The sequence below is a fragment of the Motacilla alba genome, chromosome 2 (assembly GCF_015832195.1).
Source record: "Motacilla alba alba isolate MOTALB_02 chromosome 2, Motacilla_alba_V1.0_pri, whole genome shotgun sequence".
NCBI classification, from domain to species: Eukaryota; Metazoa; Chordata; class Aves; order Passeriformes; family Motacillidae; genus Motacilla; species Motacilla alba.
In genome coordinates this window covers 105,553,199-105,576,195 of record NC_052017.1, presented here as the reverse complement: position 1 = coordinate 105,576,195, position 22,997 = coordinate 105,553,199, and the positions used below count along the sequence as shown (strand labels likewise).

General features: G+C 40.9%; 1 protein-coding gene across 7 annotated transcripts in view; it reads left to right on the top strand.

Annotated features, from left to right (window-relative positions):
* Positions 1-22,997, top strand: part of OSBPL1A (oxysterol binding protein like 1A) — a 78,238-nt gene that overhangs the window by 23,057 nt on the left and 32,184 nt on the right. For 4 of the 7 annotated variants that reach the window (XM_038161456.1, XM_038161465.1, XM_038161436.1 and 1 more), the window contains exons 14-16: positions 849-971; positions 2,757-2,838; positions 5,486-5,592. In XM_038161456.1, the coding sequence (XP_038017384.1) occupies positions 849-971; positions 2,757-2,838; positions 5,486-5,592 (312 nt within the window). Of the gene's footprint in view, positions 1-848; positions 972-2,756; positions 2,839-5,485; positions 5,593-7,702; positions 8,147-20,246; positions 20,480-22,997 lie in introns of those variants that run through there. The other 3 variants (XM_038161493.1, XM_038161474.1, XM_038161485.1) reach the window with 2 other exon arrangements.

The following is a 22,997-nucleotide window of genomic DNA, read 5'->3' as shown; positions in this document are numbered from 1 at the left end:
AGGGCCATGGAGGTGATTGAAGGGATCAGAGCATCACTTTTACTAGGAAAAGCTGAGAGATCTGGGACTGCTCAGTCTGGAGGAGGCTCAGGGGAAGCTTGTCTATGTATGTAAATGCCTGAGGAGAGGTGCCAAGAGGGACAGAGCCAGGCTCTTTTCAGTGGTGCCTGGTGACAGGACCAGAGGCAATGGGCACAAATTGAAGCACAGGGATTTCTCTCTGGACATAAGAAAAAAGCATGAGGGTGACCATGCACTGGCACAGGGGGACCACCGCAGTTGTGGAATCTCCATCCTTGAAGATTTTCAAAAGCCATCTGGATGTCCTGGCCAACCAACTCTAGGTGGGCCTTCTTGAGCAGAGGGGTTGGACTAGATGGCCTTCAGAGGTCCCTGCCCCTCAGCCACTCTGTGATCCAATGAACAGGAAAAGAATCTACCTCTTAATTATAATAGTGCTTGAGGTTTCGTGCACAAAGTTTGTTGTGCATAAGAAAGCAGACTTTGTCACGGGGACCTTGGTGTCTGAAGAGAAACCCAAAGATGCAAAATACATTCCCTACAGTCTTTTAATTAAAAAGTTTGTTTATATGACCTTGGATAGACTGAGGGGTGGGTTACATTTGTGCTTAAGAGTTAATAATAAGTCTGTGGTATTCTGCCCACAGAGTATTTAATCTGCAACACATGTTACATTTTCTAGCAATCTATTTCTTGCCTATTGAGGTCTCATTTTACTAATGACTATCTTATTTATATCAGGAGAAAATTTTGTTGTTCTGCTTACATGATCCTTTGTTTTGGGGATGGCCTTTGAAATGTTTATTGACTCTGTTTTTCCTTTCCAGAGTTGGCTAGAAGCAATAGAGGACCACTCTGCGTATAGCACTCACTACTGCACACAGGAACAACTCAGTAGTGACGATGAAGATGATACAGTATCTGTTACAGACCTACAGGACACTCTGAAAGTATGTACTGAATACTTACTTGGCTCATGCATCTGGGCAGTTGCCGATTTAACCTTGTTTTGTGTTAAAAAACTTCAATGTACCTTTTACTAAAAGTGGTGATTCCTCCCATGGATGCATAAATGCTGCTTGTGTTTGCATTGCTTGCTATCATGTATTCCTGCTCAGACTGTGTGGCTAAAATGACATGTTTATCATAGCTACAGGGCTGTGTTTTCACTTTTGTCAGCACTACTGTAAGATAGAAAGCTGCTTGAGAGTTCTAGCCAGGAGAGGGAGCCTTGTGTACTCTACTTGTTATCTTCCAGTCTCAGTGTCACCAGAGCTAACCCATATCTAGCTATGTCTCTACAGAACAGGCAATGAAGTGTTGTAGAAACGACTTTTTATCACCTCAGATCACATCAGATGCATTGTACAGTGACTGCTCATACCTGCAATGGAATTGAGTAGGATTTGGTAATTTCTAGCATTCAGCCTGTGATTTTTGCTTTTTGTTATGCATGTACTGCTAAAAACTTCTATTTTAAGGGAAAGCTGATGCTGCAGTACAAAAATCTTCATGTGGCTAAATTCCAAGCAGCTTGTACCATTCCTTTTCATACAAGAACTTAAAGTAACTCATGGCACAGCAGAGGTGGGAGGATAACTGGCACTGGCAGTCCCCAGCAACCTACAGCAGATGGTGTTATTTAATAGATAACAGTGCACTTGAAGCCCAGAAGACCAACTGCATCCTGGGCCACATCAATAGCAGAGTTGCCAGTAGGGCAAGGGAGGAAATTCTGCCCCCCCTCTTCTGCCTTCATGAGATCCCCACTTAGAGTGCTGCATCCAGCTCTGAGTCCTTAGCACAAGAAAGATGTGAACGTGTTAGAGCAGATCCAGAGGAGGGCCACAAAGGTGATCACTGGGAATGAATAAACACCTTTCCTTTAAACACAGGCTGAGAGAGCTGGAGAAGCAAAGGCTTTAGGGAGACCTCACTGTGGCCTTAAGGGTGGCTTATGAAAAAGAGGGGAAGTGACTTTTTACACAGCCAACTCTGTAATAGATGTGCTAGATGTAGCTGTGATAGGGTAAGTAGGAAGAGGAGAGATTTTGTTTAGATATTGGGAAGAAACTATTTACTCAGAGGGTGGTGAGGCACTGGAACAGCTTGCCCAGAGAAGCTGTGGATGCCCCATCCCTGGAAATGGTCAAGGCCAGGTGGGATGGGGCTCTGAGCAACCTGGGCTAGAGAAGGGTGTGGCTGTCTAGGGGCTGGAACTAGATGATCTTTAAGGTCCTTTCCAACCCAAGCCATTCTATGGTTTTATGATAACTGTCTCCAAGTTTGAATGTGGGCTTGAAATAGGACCTTGTGGCTGGTTTCTGCATGTCACTATACTTGCCATTTATCAGTTAACCTGTGAATGTGCTTATTTTGCCCTTAAGTTTCTCAAAGAACAAGCATTTGCTCTTCCCAGTTTTTAAACTGCTCAATAAAGACTGAGGGAAAGAGCAAAAGTGGCATGTACAACAAAGCTTTGGGGGTTGATTTGCTGCCCCAAATTAGACAATATCTGGTGAATGATAAAATGTTCATAAATACTCTTTGCTTTTGTGTCTTTGAAGGTAGCTTCAGTAATTTGTTTCAGTTTTAATGTATCAGTCTCTGGGCTGGGAATCTTTGTTGAGATTTAATGCTGTCCAAATTTTAAAATTTCACTGTAGTAAAGAAAGTAAACATACACTTTCCTTAGAATGAGGTACTTCTGAACTAGCTATCCTTGTTTCTTTCAGAAAGCACAAGCATGCCAACAAAGACTCAGTAAAGAGATTTCAGACTTCCTTGCAATGGTTAAATCTTTGGATGCTACAAAAGGTAAAGCTTATTAATTTAAAATGTAGTTTGTTACCAAGCAACTATTTTTTTCTTTTTAACAGGATGCTTTTATTTCCCTAAAATCAAATTTTCAGGAGCTTGAAAATAGGGGACAATTTTTCCCACGAAAAAAAGATTCAAATAAAGTAGCATTATAGTAATGGCTAACAATTAAGATTTCAGATTTGGAGAAACAACTAAGAAGTATGCTGATTGAAAGAAATTTTATTAGCAGCTGTAAATGCAGTGAAACTGCCTCTAACTGTAGTCCTTATTGAGTAGTGTCATAAAAATATAACACAGCAGTCCCCTTTCAAGGTTTTTTTTTAAAAAAAAAATCTGTGGTTGGTAGCTTGTTGTAGTGCATAAGTGTCTCTTCACAGGTACAAAGAGCAGTGAAATCTGCAGAGAAATATACAGAGAAACTGGAGGCATGGTATGATGGGACATATTCCACAGATTTTGCTATGACTTTTATGCCAGATTTGAACTTCTCAGGTTTCATTTCAAGTTATAATTCTTAACACGTACTTTTTTGCAGCATAACTGCTAATGTATATCACAGGCACCAAGATGCTAGAGATTTGTACTTGTTTTATTAAATGCCTTAAACATGTAGAGAAGTTGTTCATGTATTAAACACACAAAGGAATTCTGTAAGAACATCGAACTATTGGTTCTTTGGACCTGAGTCCTAGTTATATATTGTGGCTAAAATTTTGAAGCTCAGATTAGAGAACAAGTTGTTTGTCTATACAGATCCTTAGTCTGTAATAGAATACCAGTTTTGAGAAGAAAAAAGTTCTTTCATCCCTGTGCCTTTCCAAAAGGAGGCTAAAAATACAGCTTTTTCTCCACATGCTAATGGGGTAAGTTACTCTGTGATGTTACCCTGTCATTTTCATTAACTGGATTTTTACCAAATTTTTATTTTACAAGGCAGAGGGACATTTCATAATGTATATGAGTGTCTTATTGTGAAGCTTTTGTAATTACTGTTACAGTAAAACAGAATTTTTCACAAAAAAAACCAGTTTGAAAATTAGTAAAAGGTGGATAAATTCCCTTTGGTAGCTACAGAGGCAGTTTCCCTGACTCTGTAGTGCTGACCTGAAGAACAAGTGAGGTTCTATTTTAAAGAAGAAAAACATTTTTAAAAGGAAATACACAAACAACCAATACCCATAGTAAAGCAAAAGCAGATACTATCTCATTCCTAGAAACTACTAGTCTTGGCCAATAGCAGTAATAAGTTCCTGTTTTCCTTCCGAGGGATGTTTGTAACTTGCTAGGTCAGTGAACTGTTTCTGGATTCATGTGCGACTTCTGTAGGTTGCAGCAGAGACAACTGCTCTAGTTCTCCCATTGTTGCAGTATTTTTAAAGTATTTGAATCCTCAGGCTCCAAAAGAATACAAAGTTTTGAATTAGAAACCCTTCTGTGTGGTGTTTTCCCTAAAATCATTTGAGTAATATAAAAATGGCTATGTTGGCACCTGATAGTTAAAATTCTCTCCCTGAATAGCCTTCTCATGCTATTTTGAGTCCAGAAACTTGCCATACCATTCTGAACCTTTGAGACTTGTGCATCTTGTATATTACAAATAAAGATGTCTCCTGCACTCAGTGTGCTGCCCCTCCTTCTGGAAGCACTAGCTGTTCTTAGCAGCTGCTGTAAGAGTCATTTTGAGTTAGTGGTGAGCTCTGGTTTCAGAGACCACAATTAGTGTGTGGAAATGTACTGTATCTTGTCCTGCATAAGCAGCATAAGTTGAAAAATAAGCTCAGGTACTGTCACTGGTGGACCTCTTAATCTTCAATGGTGTGACATCAGCTAGAAGCACCTGGGTTACTAAATTGTGTCAACTGATCCTGGAGTCTGCAGGCAGTAAATGTTGCAATTATTTTAATTGCAACAACTATGCTTCCTGAGAAAATTACTTAGTTGATTTCCGAGGAATTGCTGCACATCAGAAAACTTCACAGATTGACTCCAATCATTTCTACCAGCTGATTGAGTTATCATGATTTCCTGCTGGTTCTAGACATGCAGTCCCTTCTATAAATGGTCATAGAAGTCAGGATGTGACATGACAAGCTGTACTACTTACACATAAGATGAGTCCATGAAAATAAGATTTTTCCCTTTAATTGTTCAGTGTGCTTGTACTTGCAATTCAATTTATTTTTCTCAAACCTAAATGTACAGCTGCACAGAGTACTGTGGTAAGCTCTTTCTTTTCTGTATAATACATAGCAGAAGGCAAAAAAAATCTACATTTTACACTTCTATTTATATTAAATCAGTGCAGAATCCTTTTAATTTAAATTCTGTCACCTGAAGCTTTAAAATCTAGAAAGTGGTTAAAAGGAGATTGTTGCTAGTTCCTTTCCCAGTGTCCTGCTGCCATGGCTTACTGCCTCTGCTTTCTAAACCATGCTGAAAGAGAAACTCAGTCTATAAATGTGCCTCTTATACCAGTACTAGGGAAATGATGCACAAAAAACCCTCCCACAGATCCTGCAATGCACCAGCCTTCCTGTAACATGTGAATGTTATGTCTGTATTACTTAGAGGAAAAAATGATTAAAAGAATCCTGTAGTTTACAATGTCCTTCTAACATTGCTAATATTTTTGTGTTTTCAGGAATATCTTCTCCCCTCCTGCAGAAAGTTGATGTGGTTTCTGAAGTATCCCAGGAAACATGTGAGGCTCTGGCCGAGTGCCTTAACCTGTTCACAAAGCAAGAAGGGGTATGTATTGTGCTGCTTGGGTCTATAAAAGGTCGAACACCTTAGCATAATTGTCTAGTTCCCTGTTTACCTGTTACAAAAACAAATACACAAACCCGTACCGCTTCATGTTGCTGGCAAGCTGTCCTTTTGCATACTGAATGGGACAAAAATTCATTCTTCTAGAGAAAGACTAGGTATATGCCTTTGCAAAAGGATGTCTTTGTATTTGGGTGTTCAGAAAAGAGACATTTTGGTTACAAGCTACTGCTTGCAATGTTTAAACTGAATGCTTGAATTCAATAAAGCTGTTGCTTTGCTAATTTGAAGGTCAAAGTATTGAGAAAATTAGGTTTTGGATTTTTTTTAGTTTTACTAGCTCACTGAAGTGTTGAGCAATATTGCTTCTGAATTTGTTTTTCAGACCATGTGCTTAGTGGGTGTGCAAATGCTATTTGTTGAACTTCTGGCTTTCCCAGTAACAAATATCTTGTGTAGTGTTAAACATAATGCAAACACTTCAATTTGGGAATATAAGTCAAATTCACTAGTTCCTATAGTAGGAGAGCTGGTATTTTTCTTCCTTCTTGAAGATGCCCTAGTACCATGAAATAAGCTTGTCTTCCTATACTGTGGTAACTATAATCCCTGGGTTAGGCTCTTACTCTACTGTCATCAGTAAACTGTGTTTCAGAATGAGGTTTGTGTTGGTGCTGCTAGTCTTCCAGTTATTTAACAGTGAGCTACAAACACTGGCTCCATTGTCTAGGTTTGGGTTTTTTCCATTCCTTTCCAAGTCCTTTGTTTCCAGTCACGAGTCTTTTAGACTTACTTAAGTTCTAGCAGAGTGGAACAAGCATTGCTTTTTTGTTTTTTTTTTTTTTTTTACATTGAGGTTTTTTTCCTTAAGAAAGTCTGATATTAAAGTTGCCAGTTTCATTTGCGGATGAGGGGGAAATTGTTACAACAGTGGGTGTATAGTGTTGGTTAGTATTCCTTAATTGTGTTGGCATCTTGCTTCAAGCCAGACTAAAATAGCTTTCCAGAGTGGAGTATGGCAAAACATATGGTGAAATTGTAATGTCACCTTACTTGAACTTGAATAGTCTCTGTAGGTGTAATAGAGGCCTTATTTTAATCTGGAAGCACATAGATTTGGGCACAGAGGGATAGGCTGAGGTGTGAACTTGTTTTTCCACCATAGCTAATGCAATCAGTCGGTCATGACAGGGAGATGTGATCCTGGAGAATTTTTTGTCTTGGTATTTTTAAACTTCAAACTATTGAGTTCAGAAATACAGTGCAGGCTTTTTTATATGCCATAATCTCTTCCTAAGACTTGCAGCTTTCCAAGAAGCTACATTCATTGATCGTTACTGTTCTTAAACCCACAGCACTTGGCTTTGTTGTCCTTTATAAATCAGGGCACTGTTTTTTTGCTGTTCACGGTTGATTTCTAGACTGTAGTTTTGTTGGCATTTGAAAAGCAATATATATAACATTGCAACCATATTGTGCATGTCCCATGAAATTTGGTTATCTCTAGAATTAACACTTTCTCAAGCCTGGTGCTTTTCTATCTTGCCTCTTTAAGGAGATTCTTTTCCCCTCTAATTTAAATTGTCGGCATACCAGAAGCTACTGCTTGACTTACAGGGAGAGGCTCCTCACTTCAGTAAGGATAACCGCAGTGAACGCACTTTTGGCTCTCTGGAGGAAACTTTATTTAGTGTTACTTATCACTGTGCTTTGGCAATCGTAGCATAACCGCGCAGTCTGCAGATGAAACTGCTAACGCAGCGCTAAACCAGACAGCTTCAGCCGTCTTCCACTCGCGCTAGAAATGGTGCATGAGCGTGATCTCCGATCGCTGCGTCTGTCCGCGGCTTCTCCTTCCCCCCGGTGCCGCCGTGCGGGGCTCGGCGTGCGCGGTGCGGCGGGGACGCTCCGAGCGGCCGCGGGGAGCGCGGCGCGGTGCGGGCGGGGGCCGCGGCCGCCACCGCGCCGGGAAAGGCGTGACCTGCCCGCTCCGCGCGGCGGGAGCGGCTGTGACGCCGCAGAGCCGGGAGCGGGGGGCGGGGGGAGCTTCCAAAAATAACCCACTGCGGCGGGACTCCGTGCGGGGCGGCCCCGCGCGGCTCGGGAGCCCGCACAGCCCGCGGGGCCGCCCCGGGAGCCGCGGCGGTGAGCGCTGGGCAGCGCCCGTGCCCGGCGGGGGCGCGGCAGGGGCGGGCGCGCTCGGTCTGTCAGGCCATTTTTAGCCGAGCTGGGAGCCGGCGTGGCCGCCCCGCTGTTTGGGGCTGGTTTCCTCCTCCTCCTCCTCCTCCTGCGCCGCCGCCCCGGCGGAGCCCGGCGGGAGCGGCGTTGAGCGGAGCCGCGCCCCGGCTGCGCGGGGCGGCCGCGACTTCCCCGCCCCGCCCCGCCCTGCGCCGCGCCGGGGCGGCCGCGAAGCCCGCGGCGTGTGGTGCAAGGTGAAGGGGCCGCCCGCGGCGTGTGCCGGCCCGGCAGGTGCTGCCGCCGCTGCTGTAGCCGGGGCGGCTTCCCTCGGAACGGTGCTGCTCGGAACGGTCCCGCGGTATGTAGCGTTCGTGATGGGCTGGGGGGCTGCTGTCTGTGGCTCTGCTTCCTTCTTGACATTGGGATGAGCCCTTCAGTGTCAAGCAGATGCAAGCACAGATACTTTTTGCCAAATAGTTAAAACATGTGAGGGGAAAAGGGAGTGTAACTTGGTAGCTTTAATATGAGTGTTTACTGGGGCGTTGGTGTCGGAGCCAGCCTGCACAACTTGAAACGTTTTCTGCAGTGACTTTGGCACAAGGTTAGGAAGTAGTGTTTCGAAGCAGGATTTGCCTTGGACTATTTCTAGCAAATATCAGAACCTACATTCCTAAAGCAGTTTGGTTCTAGTAGTTTTTGTGTCCTGAGTTATTTTATGTAGTCGTAGGAGTAGTTAAACTTAAGATTCTTTTCACGCTATTTTCTCTTCTAGATTTTCTGAATGAGTTTTAAATTCATCTCTTGTACTTGAGCTACCTGTATTGAAGCTGTGTGAAATTGATAGAAAAAAATTATTTATTTAAAGAAATTGGCTTTTTCCTTTTTTTTTTTTGCCTTGCTTCTTCACCAACCAGTGCTTAGGTAAAGTGTGTAGATGAGTATACTGACTGTTAAGTTTCGCTTTTTACCATCAAGGGTTATATGTAACAGTAAAGGAAGAGCTCGTATTGCATGAGTGTAGAATGGGTAGGAGTTGTAAGCTGGTTTCATTTGTAGTCTGTTTGTGGCTTTGATCTTCAGCCTTTGCAGTTGTTGTCATTCTTTTCAGTTTGTTTTTGTCTTAAGAAGGGGACTTGTTTACAAGCTGGTGAAAAGCTTTAGCTGATGAGATAAGGAATACAGGAAAGGTTTATTCACTTTTTGCATTAAATGAGTTGTATATTTCAGCTGTAAAGAATTTGTCATAACAAATTAAACTTGTCACTTCCACAGAAACTTTTTAATGTCAATATACTGTGGGTCATAGTCCTTGGACTTAGTTATCTTTACCATGGCGTAATGTGCTATCTCTTGAATGTACATCCTGTAAATGAAAAATGTGCACACAGTTCAGCTGGTAAATACCAATCTCTGGAAGTTCAGAGCACTGCCTTAGTTTATTTCAGATTTCTTGGAAACATAATTGAATGATAGATGTGTCTGTGTGTGTTCTTGTGAGTGAATGCTTGCATGCTCTTTGGCATACAAATAGTTGCCTTTAATATATTTCTAATTTGTCTTTTGGGAGACAGGTATGAGCACAGCTGTTATCACTTAGACCTCCTTCCTACCTTACTGTATTGTGAATGAAGAAGGTGCCTGTAGGCTATGTCCAGATGACTCCTTAATGAGAAATTTTATTATCTGTTTCTTTGTGGGGGTGCAGGTGAGGAGAGCAGTGATGAGAATCTGCAGTCAAGGGAGAAATGCTGATAAAGGCACCCTGTGCAAATCTGCTAGAGAAGTCCTGGCATCCATCAGCAGTCCTTTTCTTCCATCTGGCAATATCATCAGCTACATTAACCTCTATAAGCTCTTGGGAGCCTCTGGTGTGTGGGACGGGGAGATGAAGAGGGGTGAGGGACTGAAATAAAATCAGAGAAGCTAAGAAAAAGGTTAATGATAAGATTTCTGAGTTAGGTCCAGTAAGGGGATCATGTATTGGCTGGCTACTGAACTAGACCTAGAACTAGAGTCCGTACTCCTTCAGATGATAAAACCAGTGCCTTTGTTTTTCTGATCTTTTCTCTTTGTGTTTAGAAACAAGAGGCAGCCCTATTTTAAATTTTTTTTTCCTTTCAATCACTGGAGCACAGAGGAACTAATGTTGTCCATTCTGTTCAGCTCTTGCTGAAAGTTGTGGCGATCCAGGGAAAACCTCAGTGTGTCAAGGCCTGTAGGCAATGCCCTGACCAACTGAAAGCTGTTCAGGTTGGGTGCTTGTGGAAAGGAGGAGAACAGATTTTAGACAGTTGATGATTGGACTGAACACAGCAAGAGCTGTTTTGTGTTGAGAGAAACGAGGTGTACCTACATCACGAAAACCTTTATTGTCTCTTGGTCAGTAACTGGCTTGATCCTGTTTCTTCCCTTCTCCTCCAAATGAGTGGAAGTGTACTAGAAATACCTAGTGCAGCTTGAATCTTGTTTGAAGGTCACAAGTTCATTGGAAGGTTCTCTATGCTCAGATGGACTCCCTAGTAAAGAATGGTATTTTTCCCTTATGCAAGGAGCATACGATATAAAATGTTGGGGAATGCTGTATAGGCAGGGTGTATAAGAGAACAAAGCTACTGACAGGAACGTAATTTGGTTTTTTGTCCTGCTAGCATGTTGACAGTTCTACTCGTGCCTTGGTGATTCATGCTATACTAATTTTTGGGTTCTGTGTATGCACATCTTTCATCTGGACTAAAGCTCTATAGTGAAGATATTAAAGTTTGAGTAACCTGATAGTGAGATGTTTGTGGATGGCATAGAGAAAGCATTTTGTTTCTACCAGTGTACTGCAGCCTTACAGGTATAAAGCTAACTACAGATCTGTGAAGACAGATACTGCCTTACCAGTAGAGGCAGGAGTTTAGCAAGTCCAGAGTGTCTCAGAGGTAGGGGAGTTAAAAAGCATAACTTCTTTTTTTTCTGAGATTTCCCTAGAGCAGCCAAGATTCAGTAGGTCACCAGAGTGGGAGGTGAAGCTAACCAGCAGCCTTAGACAGAAGCTTTTTAAAATAAGAAATATTGAGTCTCCGTTCAGGGGAAAGATAAGTAAATATTACTGCTGTTCTTTTATGAAAGGGTATTATGTGTGCTGACAGAGTGCTTTTTTTGAAGCACCTGATAGGTTTTGAAGCAGTTGGTAAGATCCTTGACTAAATGTTGTATTGGAAAGGCTTCTGGGTGAAAGATGGTTCTGGCTCACAGAAGGATGCTTAGATTTTACTGTAGGATAAAAGGCAAGTGCTTCTGGTCTTTCCAATACTGCAGGGTCCCAACTCTGGAGATTTTTTTTGTGGTTTTGGGGGATTTTTTGTTTTCTTATTTGTTTGTTTTCTTTAAGATTGCCAATGCAACATATCACCACCTGCAAGGAAGGAGGTTGACTCTGACTCTGAAGTGTACAAAGTGACATACTGACTTGTAGTGACACGGAAACTCTAACTGTCCTGTAGCTCAAAGAGCCTGCATGGAAGCTGGTCAGACAGCTTGTCTGAAGGCATTCCCTGCTATTCACTTTGTAGCCCAGCTGGAAGCCCACTGCTAAGCTGTTCTTGCACTTTCCACAGTGGGTTAATGCTTGGCCCGTAGACGTTTTTTTTGTTGGTGGTTGTTGTTAAGCAGCCTTGTGTAAACTAACTTGGAATCCATTCATGGGCCTCTGGGGAAACACAGTGTAAAAACATACTGGTTTGAAATGAGACTCCTCCTTAATGTGCTTCTGCAGCTCCTGCTCTGAGGTTTACTTCTAAGGTCTTGTGTACCACTTGTTTGAGTACTTAATTTTTAATGTTGAGAAAACAATCTTAGCAGAGGCTGCAGGGGGAAAAAAAACAAGCAGCAATCAAGTTTAATGGAATAGTTCTTGATAGAGTAAGCTTCTCAAATATGAATTAGGAATTCTGTTTTCTGTGGATGTATTTGAAAAATTATGCCCTTGTCTCCAAGCTAATGGAGACAAACAGAAAGAGAAATGTATAAGATGGATATTTTCTCTAAGTGTTTTCACTACTTAATGCTATGAGTTTGTTTTCCTCTCGTGCTTAGACAACAAACAGGAGTGAGAAGGGTGCACACTTCCATTCTTCTGATGTCATTGTGATGTATCATGGCATGTAAAGCTGATCAGCTTGTTTTCCATGTTTTGGTTTAATTTGTACCTGATGTGTTTTGGAAGAATGGTAGAACAGCAGAATTCTAAAACTTGTTTGCTCCCAGCCAACCAGTGTATTGTCAGCTGAGGACTGGTAACATTTCAGGAAAAAAATGAAGCCCCCAAAAAACCCAGGAGGCTGAACCTCTATCCATAGCACCGTACCTGTTAACTGTGTTTGCTGGGATTTTGCTTGCAAGTGTGTTAGTTAATAGACTGCAGTTACAGTCTGGCTGAGTGGTCTGGTTTTGAGTCTCAGCTGTATAAAACATCAGAACTACAAACTGGCTAACTGTGGCCACACACATTTACTAATTCTGTGAAGATGTATCGTTCTTCTTGACCTCTCTTTCTTGAAACTTGATTGATGGAAAATTAGTATGTAAGAAAATAAGTCCTCTTGTTCTGTGTAAGTCTGATAAAAGCTATTTTATGAGAATAATAATTAAAAATTAATTTCTACACAGATGAAAAATAAATTTCATGTAGCCTATCCAGTACTGGATATTAACACATGCTTTTGGGGGAGACAGAACATTTAACTCTTCATTATGCATGTATTTTATGTGAAGCTGTTTTAAAGGCAGTGTTTCTGGGCACCGTAAGTAACTTAAGGCTTTGTGTTACTTAACAGTTGTTCCATCATCTTAAATTTGTCATGTGGTGGGATTTTAGTATATTTTAGTTTTATTTGCTTCCTTAAAAACCAGCGATGCCAGATATCTTGCCTTATGGGCTAATAAGCTGTCCATGTGTGGCCTTTCCTTGAATAAAGGAGATTAGACTGAGTCTAAACTTTTCAACTTTTCTGTTTTGTTTTTTTTTTAGTTGGCTTATTTTAGTCACTTTGATTCCATGAAATACAGGGGTCTTCCAGCTATGAAGAAAAAAATTGGATGATTTCCATTTAGACACTATTAGTGCTTATGGGAAGGGTGTGTTGTCCATTGTGGTTTTTGTTTTTAACCTAAACTTCACCAGGTCACAGTCGTGGTATTTCAACCAGAACTGCTTTTTGCTTTTTTTTTTCATTCTGACTTATTAGAGCTGAAACCATTTTTATAATCAAGGTAAGCAATTGTGGAATTTGACCTCTTGTCTGTTTTTTTTTTTTCATCTTGTTACTGAATGTGTACTTGTTGGCCTTCCTCTCCCCACCCCCCTAGAAAGCCAGTGACTTTAAAAGCTTTATTTGTTTTAATATTAGTATTCAGAAGTGTGTTATCTCTGCTTGCTCTGCTGTCCACTGATGAAATGCCGTAGTATAATGCTAGCTGCTGAGTCACTGACAATATCACTAGAATTGGTAAATGGACTATGTTTAGAAAGCATTTACACCCTGAAAATAAATCACTGGTGTTGAAGTTTTCCTTGAAGGTACATGCCATGCCTGTTCATAAAGGAATATTAGTAAACTCTTTCTCTATGTTGCTTGTATTGTTCTTAACATCACTCTCCTTGAAATGCAGCAATAATGCCCTTTAATAATAAATGCTTTCAGTGTCATGTACAAATGGGAAATACAGGCCTATACTGTCCAGGTTGGTTGATTAGCACACACAAAACAAATTATACTCCATTTATAGTGAACTGAATGTTGCTGCAAAGAAATGGTAAGGTAGAGCCCCTCTTACAAACAGAGTGTATCCATTTGTTGTGAACATCCTGATCAGTCCTGTATAAAGAGGATGCCTTCCAAGCATAGCCCTCATCTGAACATCTTGTCTTTGGGAGTGACACCTGTGATGTGCTTACTTTGCTTGCATAGCTTCATGTTAAGCCATTTGTAAGGTAAATGGACTCAGTGTTTTTGAATAGGAATGTTTTCCCTCCTCTCCTGCTTGTCAAGGCTACATGATTAATGTTAAAATGTGGACATCAATGCAATAAGTCTTGGATCCATAGGTGTGCTAGGAGACTTTGAGAATGGCTTTAGAGCATGCCTGTTTGAAGGGGGGTCTGCAGTGTATCTTCATAATGTAGGGATACTTTTTAACATAGAAGTAGATTGCAAACTTTTTCATGTTCAAGGAGTTTTATGTTGGCAAAGCTACACAGCTTCCACAACAAAATCTTGTTCAAATATGTTTGACCTTTAAATAGAAATACAGCTTCTTGTTAGTCTTGAAATATAATAGGGATGCTATTGCACATCCCTTTTTTTGACTCAAAAACTATGGTGAGAGAAAGGGTACAAAAAGGGTAGAGAACAAAACTTCTCTAATCTTCCCTGGAAATATGCAGTGTAAGTGATCAGAGTATCAGCCTCAAGACCTTTTGCTGGGCTACAATGGCAGAAAAGCATCTGCTGCAACTTGGTGGTTTTGTCCTGATAGACATAAACTAATGGGACATCCATAAACAAGGCTTCGATCCTTGTGGTGAGGACAAATCTTGACTTGTCAAGATAGTAGTATACCTCCTCTAGGTAATGCTGTAATCCATGTATGTCAGTAGTTTATACCTTTCTGGAAATGCCAAGATTATTAATTGTGCATGTGTCCTGTGCTATGCATCCAGATTGGATTGTGTGTTTTTCCAGTGAAACACCTTGCTGCAAGGTCAGACAAATCAAATTGAGGTTGAAATGAGCTGGCTGTTACAGACAGCTGGAAATCTTAGACAGCAGGCATCTGTGCCTATGGATAGCAGAAATCTAGTTTTGTCTGACCCTGAATCTCTTCCACCTCTGAAGCGACATTTTCGACTAAGGCCTAAACCCTAATTTCACAGAAGAACAAAATGGAAATGACTGAGATTGGAAGGGACCTCTGGAGGTCTGCTGGTCCACCCGCCCCGCTCAGTCAAGGCCATGTGGGACTGGTTGCTCAGGACTGTGTCCGGATGGCTTTTGAGTATCTCCAAGGATAAAGGCTCCATAACCTCTGTGGGCAGCCTGTGTCACTGCTACAGTGAAAGAATGTTTTTTGACAATCAGAGGGGATTTCCTGCCTTTCAACTTCTGCTCATTTCTTTCTTTCCTGCCACTGGGCACTACTGAGAGGAGCCAGGCTTCAGTTGTTTTCGCATCCTCCCTTCAGGTATGTATATAGATGAGATTTGCCCTGAGCCCCCTCTTCTGTAGTTTGAACAATCCTTAGACATACAAATACTTAAGGGGCAGTCCAGTACAGTAGTGTTGGAACATTTCAAGGAACCATGTGTCCAAGATCAGCTGATAATATGTGGTCAGTGCTTTTCTGCTATTGTCTTTGTTTACACATGCAATTTAATGAATATAAAAAATGATATGTCATTCTAGATTGTCAGATTCTGTTTCAGCTTGTGGTGGGGAGAATTTGGACTTTCATCAAATCTACAAGTTCTCTTCTAGTGGCCAGTGGGTTTTATTGGAGAAGTTTGTAAAAGTGCTTCTTAGAAGTTTAATCTGGTGTCACTTCTTCCTCTGAACTGTAGATGCTGCTGGATTGCATATAGGAGAGTGGTAAATAGAAGACTTAACAGTAAATAACTTTGCTGCAATGTTCTTGAAAAAAATTTTAAAAACTCAAACACAACAACAATAGGAAGTCCCTATCATATAAGGGCAAAAGTGTTAGAGATCATTCAGAAGTAGAAAGGATCTGTTCCACTAAATGAGAACATTGGGATTATCTAGTTCTGCACTGAATTTCCGTACTCCAGAGCATATTTATCTGTCTGCTCTAACTGCTGGACAAATGTCTGCATGACATATTCTAATTTCAGGAAATGTCTTATTAACCTACCCAGGGCCTGGCTGAAGTCTGCTGGCTGTTGCCTGCTTTGGAATAAGGACAAAAACAGTGTCTCAGAGGAAAATCATCCCTAAGAAGGGGCAATTGTCTTAATGCTCCAAGTCTTCTAAAATCTGAAGTAGAAGTGGGATTTTTGCATCTGAATAGGTCTTTGAAGTCTGATTCTTTAATATTGGAAATGTGGGAAGAACTTGTTCAGGACTATAGCAGAAACAGCAAAAAATGCTTTCCAAAGTGGATTTTATTTGGAGATAAGAACTCCACCATTGCTTTGTAAGACTCACTGTTGCTTTCTGGCCTATGTAATGTTTTTTTCACTTCAACTTGGTTAGTATCCAAACTGAAATAAAAACTAGCAAATGAGACATCTGAGTTTTTCAGAAATGCAGAACAACTGTACAGCCATGCATATTTGTTTTGGAGTTTCTTCTTTAAAAACTTGTCAGTTAGACTTAATGAATAATTAACAAGATTCCCAATGCAGAGCTTGTAGAGCAGACAGCCAGCTTCAGAAGTGTTAATATTTTTAATAGGAAGCTGTTTTCACTCTGAGTCAACAACTGAGTCCAGCAGCACTAGTAAGCCAGTAAGAGCCAACAAAAACATGGCAAAAACGTGACATTTGCTTCAAAAGAGAAAACATTACATGCATTTGCCGTAATCCAGTTGGGAAGAAGTGTGGGGAAGAGATTACAAAGGGGTTGATCAAAGTAATCAGTGGTTTATACAGAAGAATACTTAAGGGAAGTAGTTAGATCAGAACTGCCTTAAGATCTATTTTCAAAACAGTTCTTAAGAATAAAAAGAAAATGTTTTCTGTATGCATTCTTAAGAGCCCTTACATCTTAAAATCTGGTCTCTCTATGAGACTAGCAAACTTCAAAGATGTCCAGTTCCTCAAAGGGAGAAGACAAAAAATTGTCTCTGCCAGATCTGAAAGCATGCAGCAGTATGCTGTTCTGGTTCTGTTTTCATCAGTATAATAGATCAGCTTCCAGGAGGCCTTTAGTTTGAGGAAAGTTATTTGTGGCAGATGCCTCTGAGAACATACACTCACTTAAACTCCCTCGGGCAGCGAAATATCCTTGGGGTGTGGTTTTTCTCTGGTAATCTTGTAGGTCTGCAACTCAAAACGTGCTTCCCAAATGCGTGCATTGCTGCAGATGTCATTGACTCCCAGCTTGTCTTGGCATTAGTATTGGCAAGAGTGAATAGCAGCAATATTTAATTTCAGCATTACCCAGAACAGAAACAATACTTCACAGAAAATGGCAAAATCAGATGGCTTTTTCTTTGAAGCCCTGATATTTGACTAATCAGTGTTATAGTACTGGAACTCAAGTGGGACAGAATGGGCTCTGGAGACTGGCAACTTCTGCAGCTCTCAAACCTAAGTAGACCTCATGACATTTATCAGATTACAGTTAAATTGTTTAAGTAAAATGGGAAAAACAAATACATTTGAGAGGAAGACTTGGAATTGCCATTGAGTCTCGCTTTAGAAACAAGCCAGAAAGAGCTTTTTTAGGTCTTGACTGTGCAGAAACATTTTGAAGAAAGCAGTTTCTCTGATAGAAAAGCTTAAATCCAAGATTTTAAGCCAAAACCAGCCTTCTAATCTGCACTCAGCAATTAAGTCTTTGCAGTTTGCTCGTGTGCTCTTATACAGGTTCCTGGCTGAGAACTGCGACATTCTCCACTGGTTAAAATTGCAGTGCTTCAGCAGCCTCTGAATAAACAGACTTTGACATAGCCAAATGTGGAAACAGGAGAGGGGAAGGAAGGCAGCAAGGTCCATGTTGAGGAGGAAGTGTTAGTTTCTTAGGAGGGAAAGGTGGGAGGCAAACAATCCTTGTCCCTAGCATGTGGCTAGTTCAGAAACTGTTATTCCCAGCAGTCTTGAATTTTAAATTTTTATATTAGACATGTGCACCAGGAGAAGGCTGCTGCATGCTCTCAGCATCTCCAGCTTTTTTCTTGAATATCAGTTCTCTTACAGCCTAAATGTCTGCCTGAGCTGACTCTTACATCCTGCCGAAGTAAGAGTTCCTTCTGTGCAGATAGCTTGACTTTTGCTTCTACTGGTGCTTCTGTTGTATTTTTCTAAGTTTTGTGATCATATCTGATCCTTTCCTTCATTAGCAGAATTTAATTATATTAATAAATCAAATACAGGGAGATACTACAACTCTTAGAAGCTTAGTACTTAGAAGAATGATTCCAAATCAGCCCTGCTAAACTCGTCCTCTTGAACTTTGATGTGAATGTTCGTGGTTGACTAACAATGAACTCTTGTGTTCGTCTGGGGAATGACTGAGGCAGTCGTATGACTTGTTCTACAAAGTCTTTGCTTTATTCTATAGACATTGGGTTGGGATGTAAGAGAACAGATTACCAGGACTTTAAGTCGGTATGTATGGGGTTTGGTTGTGTGTGTATGTGGGTCTTTCAGCCTTTGTACATCAAGAAACTGTATTGGTGATGTTTTCTGTGTATGGGTCTGAAAGCAAGTCAGCTGTTATGTTTGCCCTCCAAGTGTATTTTCTCTTTTGAATATGACTATCTCAGTAAGGTGTGGTACTTTGATGTAGAGTCAGTTGGTTGGACTTTGGAGATGAAGACTGATGCTGTCTTGTGATACAGTAAATAACCATTTGCCTATCAGCAGCGAGCTCAGCTTACTTCCTAGATTAAGTGATCACATCTTGTTTTGCTTTTCAGTAGTTGCAGTAGCAGGAGTTCAAGTCACTTTCACTTTCTAACTATGCTGGGTTTAGGTCTGATAGATCTCTGAAGCTGGCTAACTGACAGGCTTATGGCACAGAGAGGGGGAAAACCTCCTGTAAGAGGAGGCAGTAATGGCTGAAGTAAATCATGACCTATTTTGGATCAGTCCTTTGTTCCCTGGGATGAGCCAAGGCTGTGATGAAGTTTACAGAAGCTAGTTTACTCCAGCAAATGAAGAGTTAGGATGCAAAACTTTAACATATGTTTACATAGCAGACATTTGTCACAAGTCCCTTGTGCTTGCTGGTGCTGGGGAGTAGTGAGTCAGCAAGAGGTTCTTTGTAGAAGGGATTATGTGTAAACAGATCAGAACTCCAAAAGGTTTGTGTAAAATATTTATATACTTTAGGAATCTGGGGATGTCTTCATGAAATTGATTGCATCTGTTTGGGAACACTTTGTTGTTGCTTTAGTGTGTGCTGTCACACTTGCAGTTTTTTGATGTGCCATAGGAGTATTCATAAATCACTCATTTCTTTATCTAGTGCCTCAAATACCTGAGCCATACTTGCAAAGCAACATTCTGAAACTAGAACTGTTCCTGCTTTTTGGGGTGGAAGGTTAAGAGAAAAGCATAATTATACATATTCATATCATATACTGATGTGTGCTTCGTGGGAGTTAAGTCTCATTGTAGAAGGGGTAAAAATCAATCGTTTTCTAAAATTTGTTTTCTTTCTGGGAAACATCCCGTATTGAAGTTCTATTATGGTTAAAACTATGAGAACTTTTGGAGTGAGTTCTCTTTGAGAGCAACTGGTTTCAGTTTTCACTTCAGTAGCAGCTTAGGCAGCAATTTGGTACTATTCCAGGTAGCAGAAAGTCTTAACAGTACTTTTCTTAGAAGTCTACCCTGTAGAACTAGTGCTGCAGTAGCATGCTTTGAAGTTAGCTAGCAAAATATATAGAACTGTTCCATTTCTAAACAGATACACCTCGAGGAAAATACTCAGTCTTTACATTTCTACCTTTGTTCAAGACATGGAGGCAGGCCTGGCTCTTTATAAAACTTTTTAGCTCTTGTTCTACATTATTAGATTTACTCAGCTCTCGTTCAAACTGGACATCACAAAGGACTGGCTTTTGCAAGAAGACGCTAGCAATAGGGACTGTTTTGTACTAACAGCACAATTACAACTGTGCAAGCTTGTTAGAATAGACAAACTGTATACATATTAAACTCTGCATCGAGGTTGTGGTTTCCACTCTTTGCCTCACATTTTTTGGTAGGGATTTTTGTTTGATATGAAAATCACAGAAGGGACAGATTTCTCGCTTCGGGTTGCTTTCTGTGATGGGTTTTCTGTAGTGCAGTGTGTTACAATGCAGTGCTCTGTAAGTTCTGTCTTTCAGTGTAGTATGTCCTGCTAGAGTAGCTGAGCCTGGAACTATCAGCTTCATATAAATAGATGTAGTGTGACACAAATGGCAGGTTCGATTTGCTTTACTTTATTACAGAAAGCATCAGAAGATGTTCACATAAAAATGCCAGTTCTATCTAAAAATGCCAGTGTTAATTTCCAGCCAGGTGTTAGAATAGCCCCTACCTTCCAACTGAGAACTTGCACCTCATTTCTGTGCTTTGTGGCAAATATCCCATTAGAAATGACATTTTGGGGGGGTGGAATTTCTGTGGCAGTCGGACAAAGCCATTCATTTTGAAAACCAAACCCTCCCTTCTGAGGCATCAGAGCCGTTGGTGAGGCGGTGTCACGGGCAGCTCTCCCGTGCTCAGCTTGCTGCAGAGCAGGGTTGGTACACAGTGTTCTGACATTCCAGCAGAGTCTGCCTTCAGATCCCCTCATGGTTTCTCTGTGAAAGAGGATGTACTTCCTTTCAGCACTACTCTGAAGTCTGTGTGTTTTGGGCAGTCACTCCTAGCAGTGAAGTTGAGTGCCTGCAAATAAAATTCAACTAAATCACGCTGCGGTGTTGTGAAGTCTGTATTTTCTCTCTCAGTCCAGGAGAAGTAGGATCTGAGGTATGCTGTCTTTTAATTTACTGTTCTAATGTTGAAAGCATGTAGCTCTGCATATTATTGAGATGTCTGTATTTGTTTTATGCCTTGCTCGCTATATGTCTGGCTTAGTGTTTATTTGCAGCTGCAGTACCATGTTGCTGAGATGATCATTTATTAGCTGAGCATAGAGGGGTGTGATCCTTTCCTACCCCACAGAAGTGCCACTGTTGTTGTGCATTAATTTAAATTAAAGGCATCCGGCACCAAACAAAGCAAGTATTCTGTGTATTGTGCCAAGATGTCTTCAGGATGGACAGAGAGGCCTTGGTTACAGGCTGTGCTGATATAGTTCAAGACTTCACCCTTTAAAAAAGAAAGAAGGGAATAAAAAAAGAGTGGTTTGGTGCTTGTTACTGGTCTCCCACCTACCTAAGGAAGACTGAGGGTACAGAATGGAGTGGGACTGGTGTTTGTTAAGCACAGATAAGCTTTTTGATATTTTGGAATAGACATACAAAGTTTCTGCTAGTGGTACACAATGAAGAAAATAATCTTTAAGCCATGCTCTTGTGCTTAGCAGTATTTCAGATAACATGAATAGGCAATAGGAGTATCCGCAAATAGTTTGTTGCTTTCCTTTAACAAAAGAAAGAGCAGTCTGATTGCTAAAATAACTCACTTCTACTATTTAAACTCACTTCTACTATTTAAACTTACAGTGTGGTGTTCACAACACCAAATTTTATTGTAGTGTTTACAGGAATGTTATAGGAAGCTGTTGGAAGCAGATTGCTATTCAATTAAACCAAAAGTGAAACTAGTTACCAGACCGTGGATATCAAACATCTTCAGCTGGAGAAGTAGGTTTTTAAAAGTGGATTGTTGCACTGACCTAGATACACTGACAGAGAACCACCAAGACTTCAGTCTGAGGTTGTCGCTGTGTCTATAGCTGTAAGGATAATGATGGAGTGATTGTTTACTTCTGTGAGACAAGGGTAGATAGCTTCCATCAGAAACAGAAAATCTGAAGTTTGACTGTAATACCATTCTGTTTAGAGATGGAAGCAGGACTGATCTAAAGTGTCACTGTCTAACGGTGTGAGCACAAGCCCAGCTTTATTGATAACTATTTGCTGTTGTTCAGAACAGCTCCTGACAAGGATAAGGTAGGAGGCCTGGCCAGCTGGGCGTTGGGAACTCACTGGCCTCATGCTGGGTTCACTTGAGCACTCGGTGCTACCTTCTGTGTAAAGCTCAGAGGAAAGCTAATAATGCTGCTGGTGGCATGGGCATTGTGGGCACCAGTGGCAGGGATCTAATAGGTGGCAGCCATTCCATAGTTGGAAGATGAGGAGCTGAACCCAGTAAGATTTGCCATCTGTCTCAGCTCAGGCACCACCATGAAAGATATAGAAACCAGGGCTGTATTACGTGCTGTGCCTTACTCAGGCTGTCAATAAAATGATTCTTCCAGTACTTCCTCATGCTCAGACTGGATTTCCAGAACTGTGTGCACACAGGTATCTGCATCATTTTGGTGTGATATTTACTATATTACATTAATATTTCTGTCAGTTCATAAAATGATTTATTACTCAGCTGATGCAACTTCACAAAATCAGGTGATACTTCACTGAAAAATACTGGTCTCTCTGCATCCAGTTTAATAGACTGAAATGCTTCTCAACTTTGTTGTTTTATGCTTTTCTTCCTGCTTATTATATGAATCCTACACTTTTTGTGTTAATAACAAATTTTAAAACTAGTCTGGAAGTTCCTTCTGTAATCGTGCAGATGTTTTTGTGTTGGGACACTGAAGAAAGACACAATGGGAAAGAAACAGCTTCTGCAAAAGGGATAAAGCTGAAATGCCATCTCCAAAAGTGGTGATGGAGTAGCAAGGTAGATGGACTAATTCACCTCAGAATCCTGTTCATGGACCATGTCTTGTGAATGAGAAATAGAGCATGGAAAACTTACGCAAAATGGCAATCTGCTGTTTACATTTTGGGAAAACCTATCACTCAGCTGGTCAATTACATTGTTCAATAAAATTATGCTCTGAAAGCAGCACCAATCTGCCTGCAGTGTTTCATGTTAAACTGGGAAGAGAGTGTGTGTGATTCTGAGAAAACAAAATAGCATCCTCCCTTTACATTCAATTTACTGCAAGTAGATTTTAGGAGGTGAACTTCATCACTTTGACTTTTATTATTGACAAAATGCAAGTATCTCTTAAAGCTGCTTGGTTTGAAAAAAAACAAACCTGCTTATTTCAAGCAAGGTTCTTTCTCCTGTATTGTTGAGTATGTCAGGATTGTGCTAGCTTTATCTCTCCCAGCATTGCTTCTCTACAGGCAAAACCAATAAAATAAGGATAGTAGAACCCTTTTAAAAATCTTTTTTCATTCTCATGTTGACGCTCTGAAACTGTGTTGGTGCTTAAGGATGTGGTGTTATTGCAGTGTTTCCTGACAACGGCCCTCAAGGAATGAATAGTGCAGAGGTGCCAGACTGTAGAGATTGGTAGGGCAAT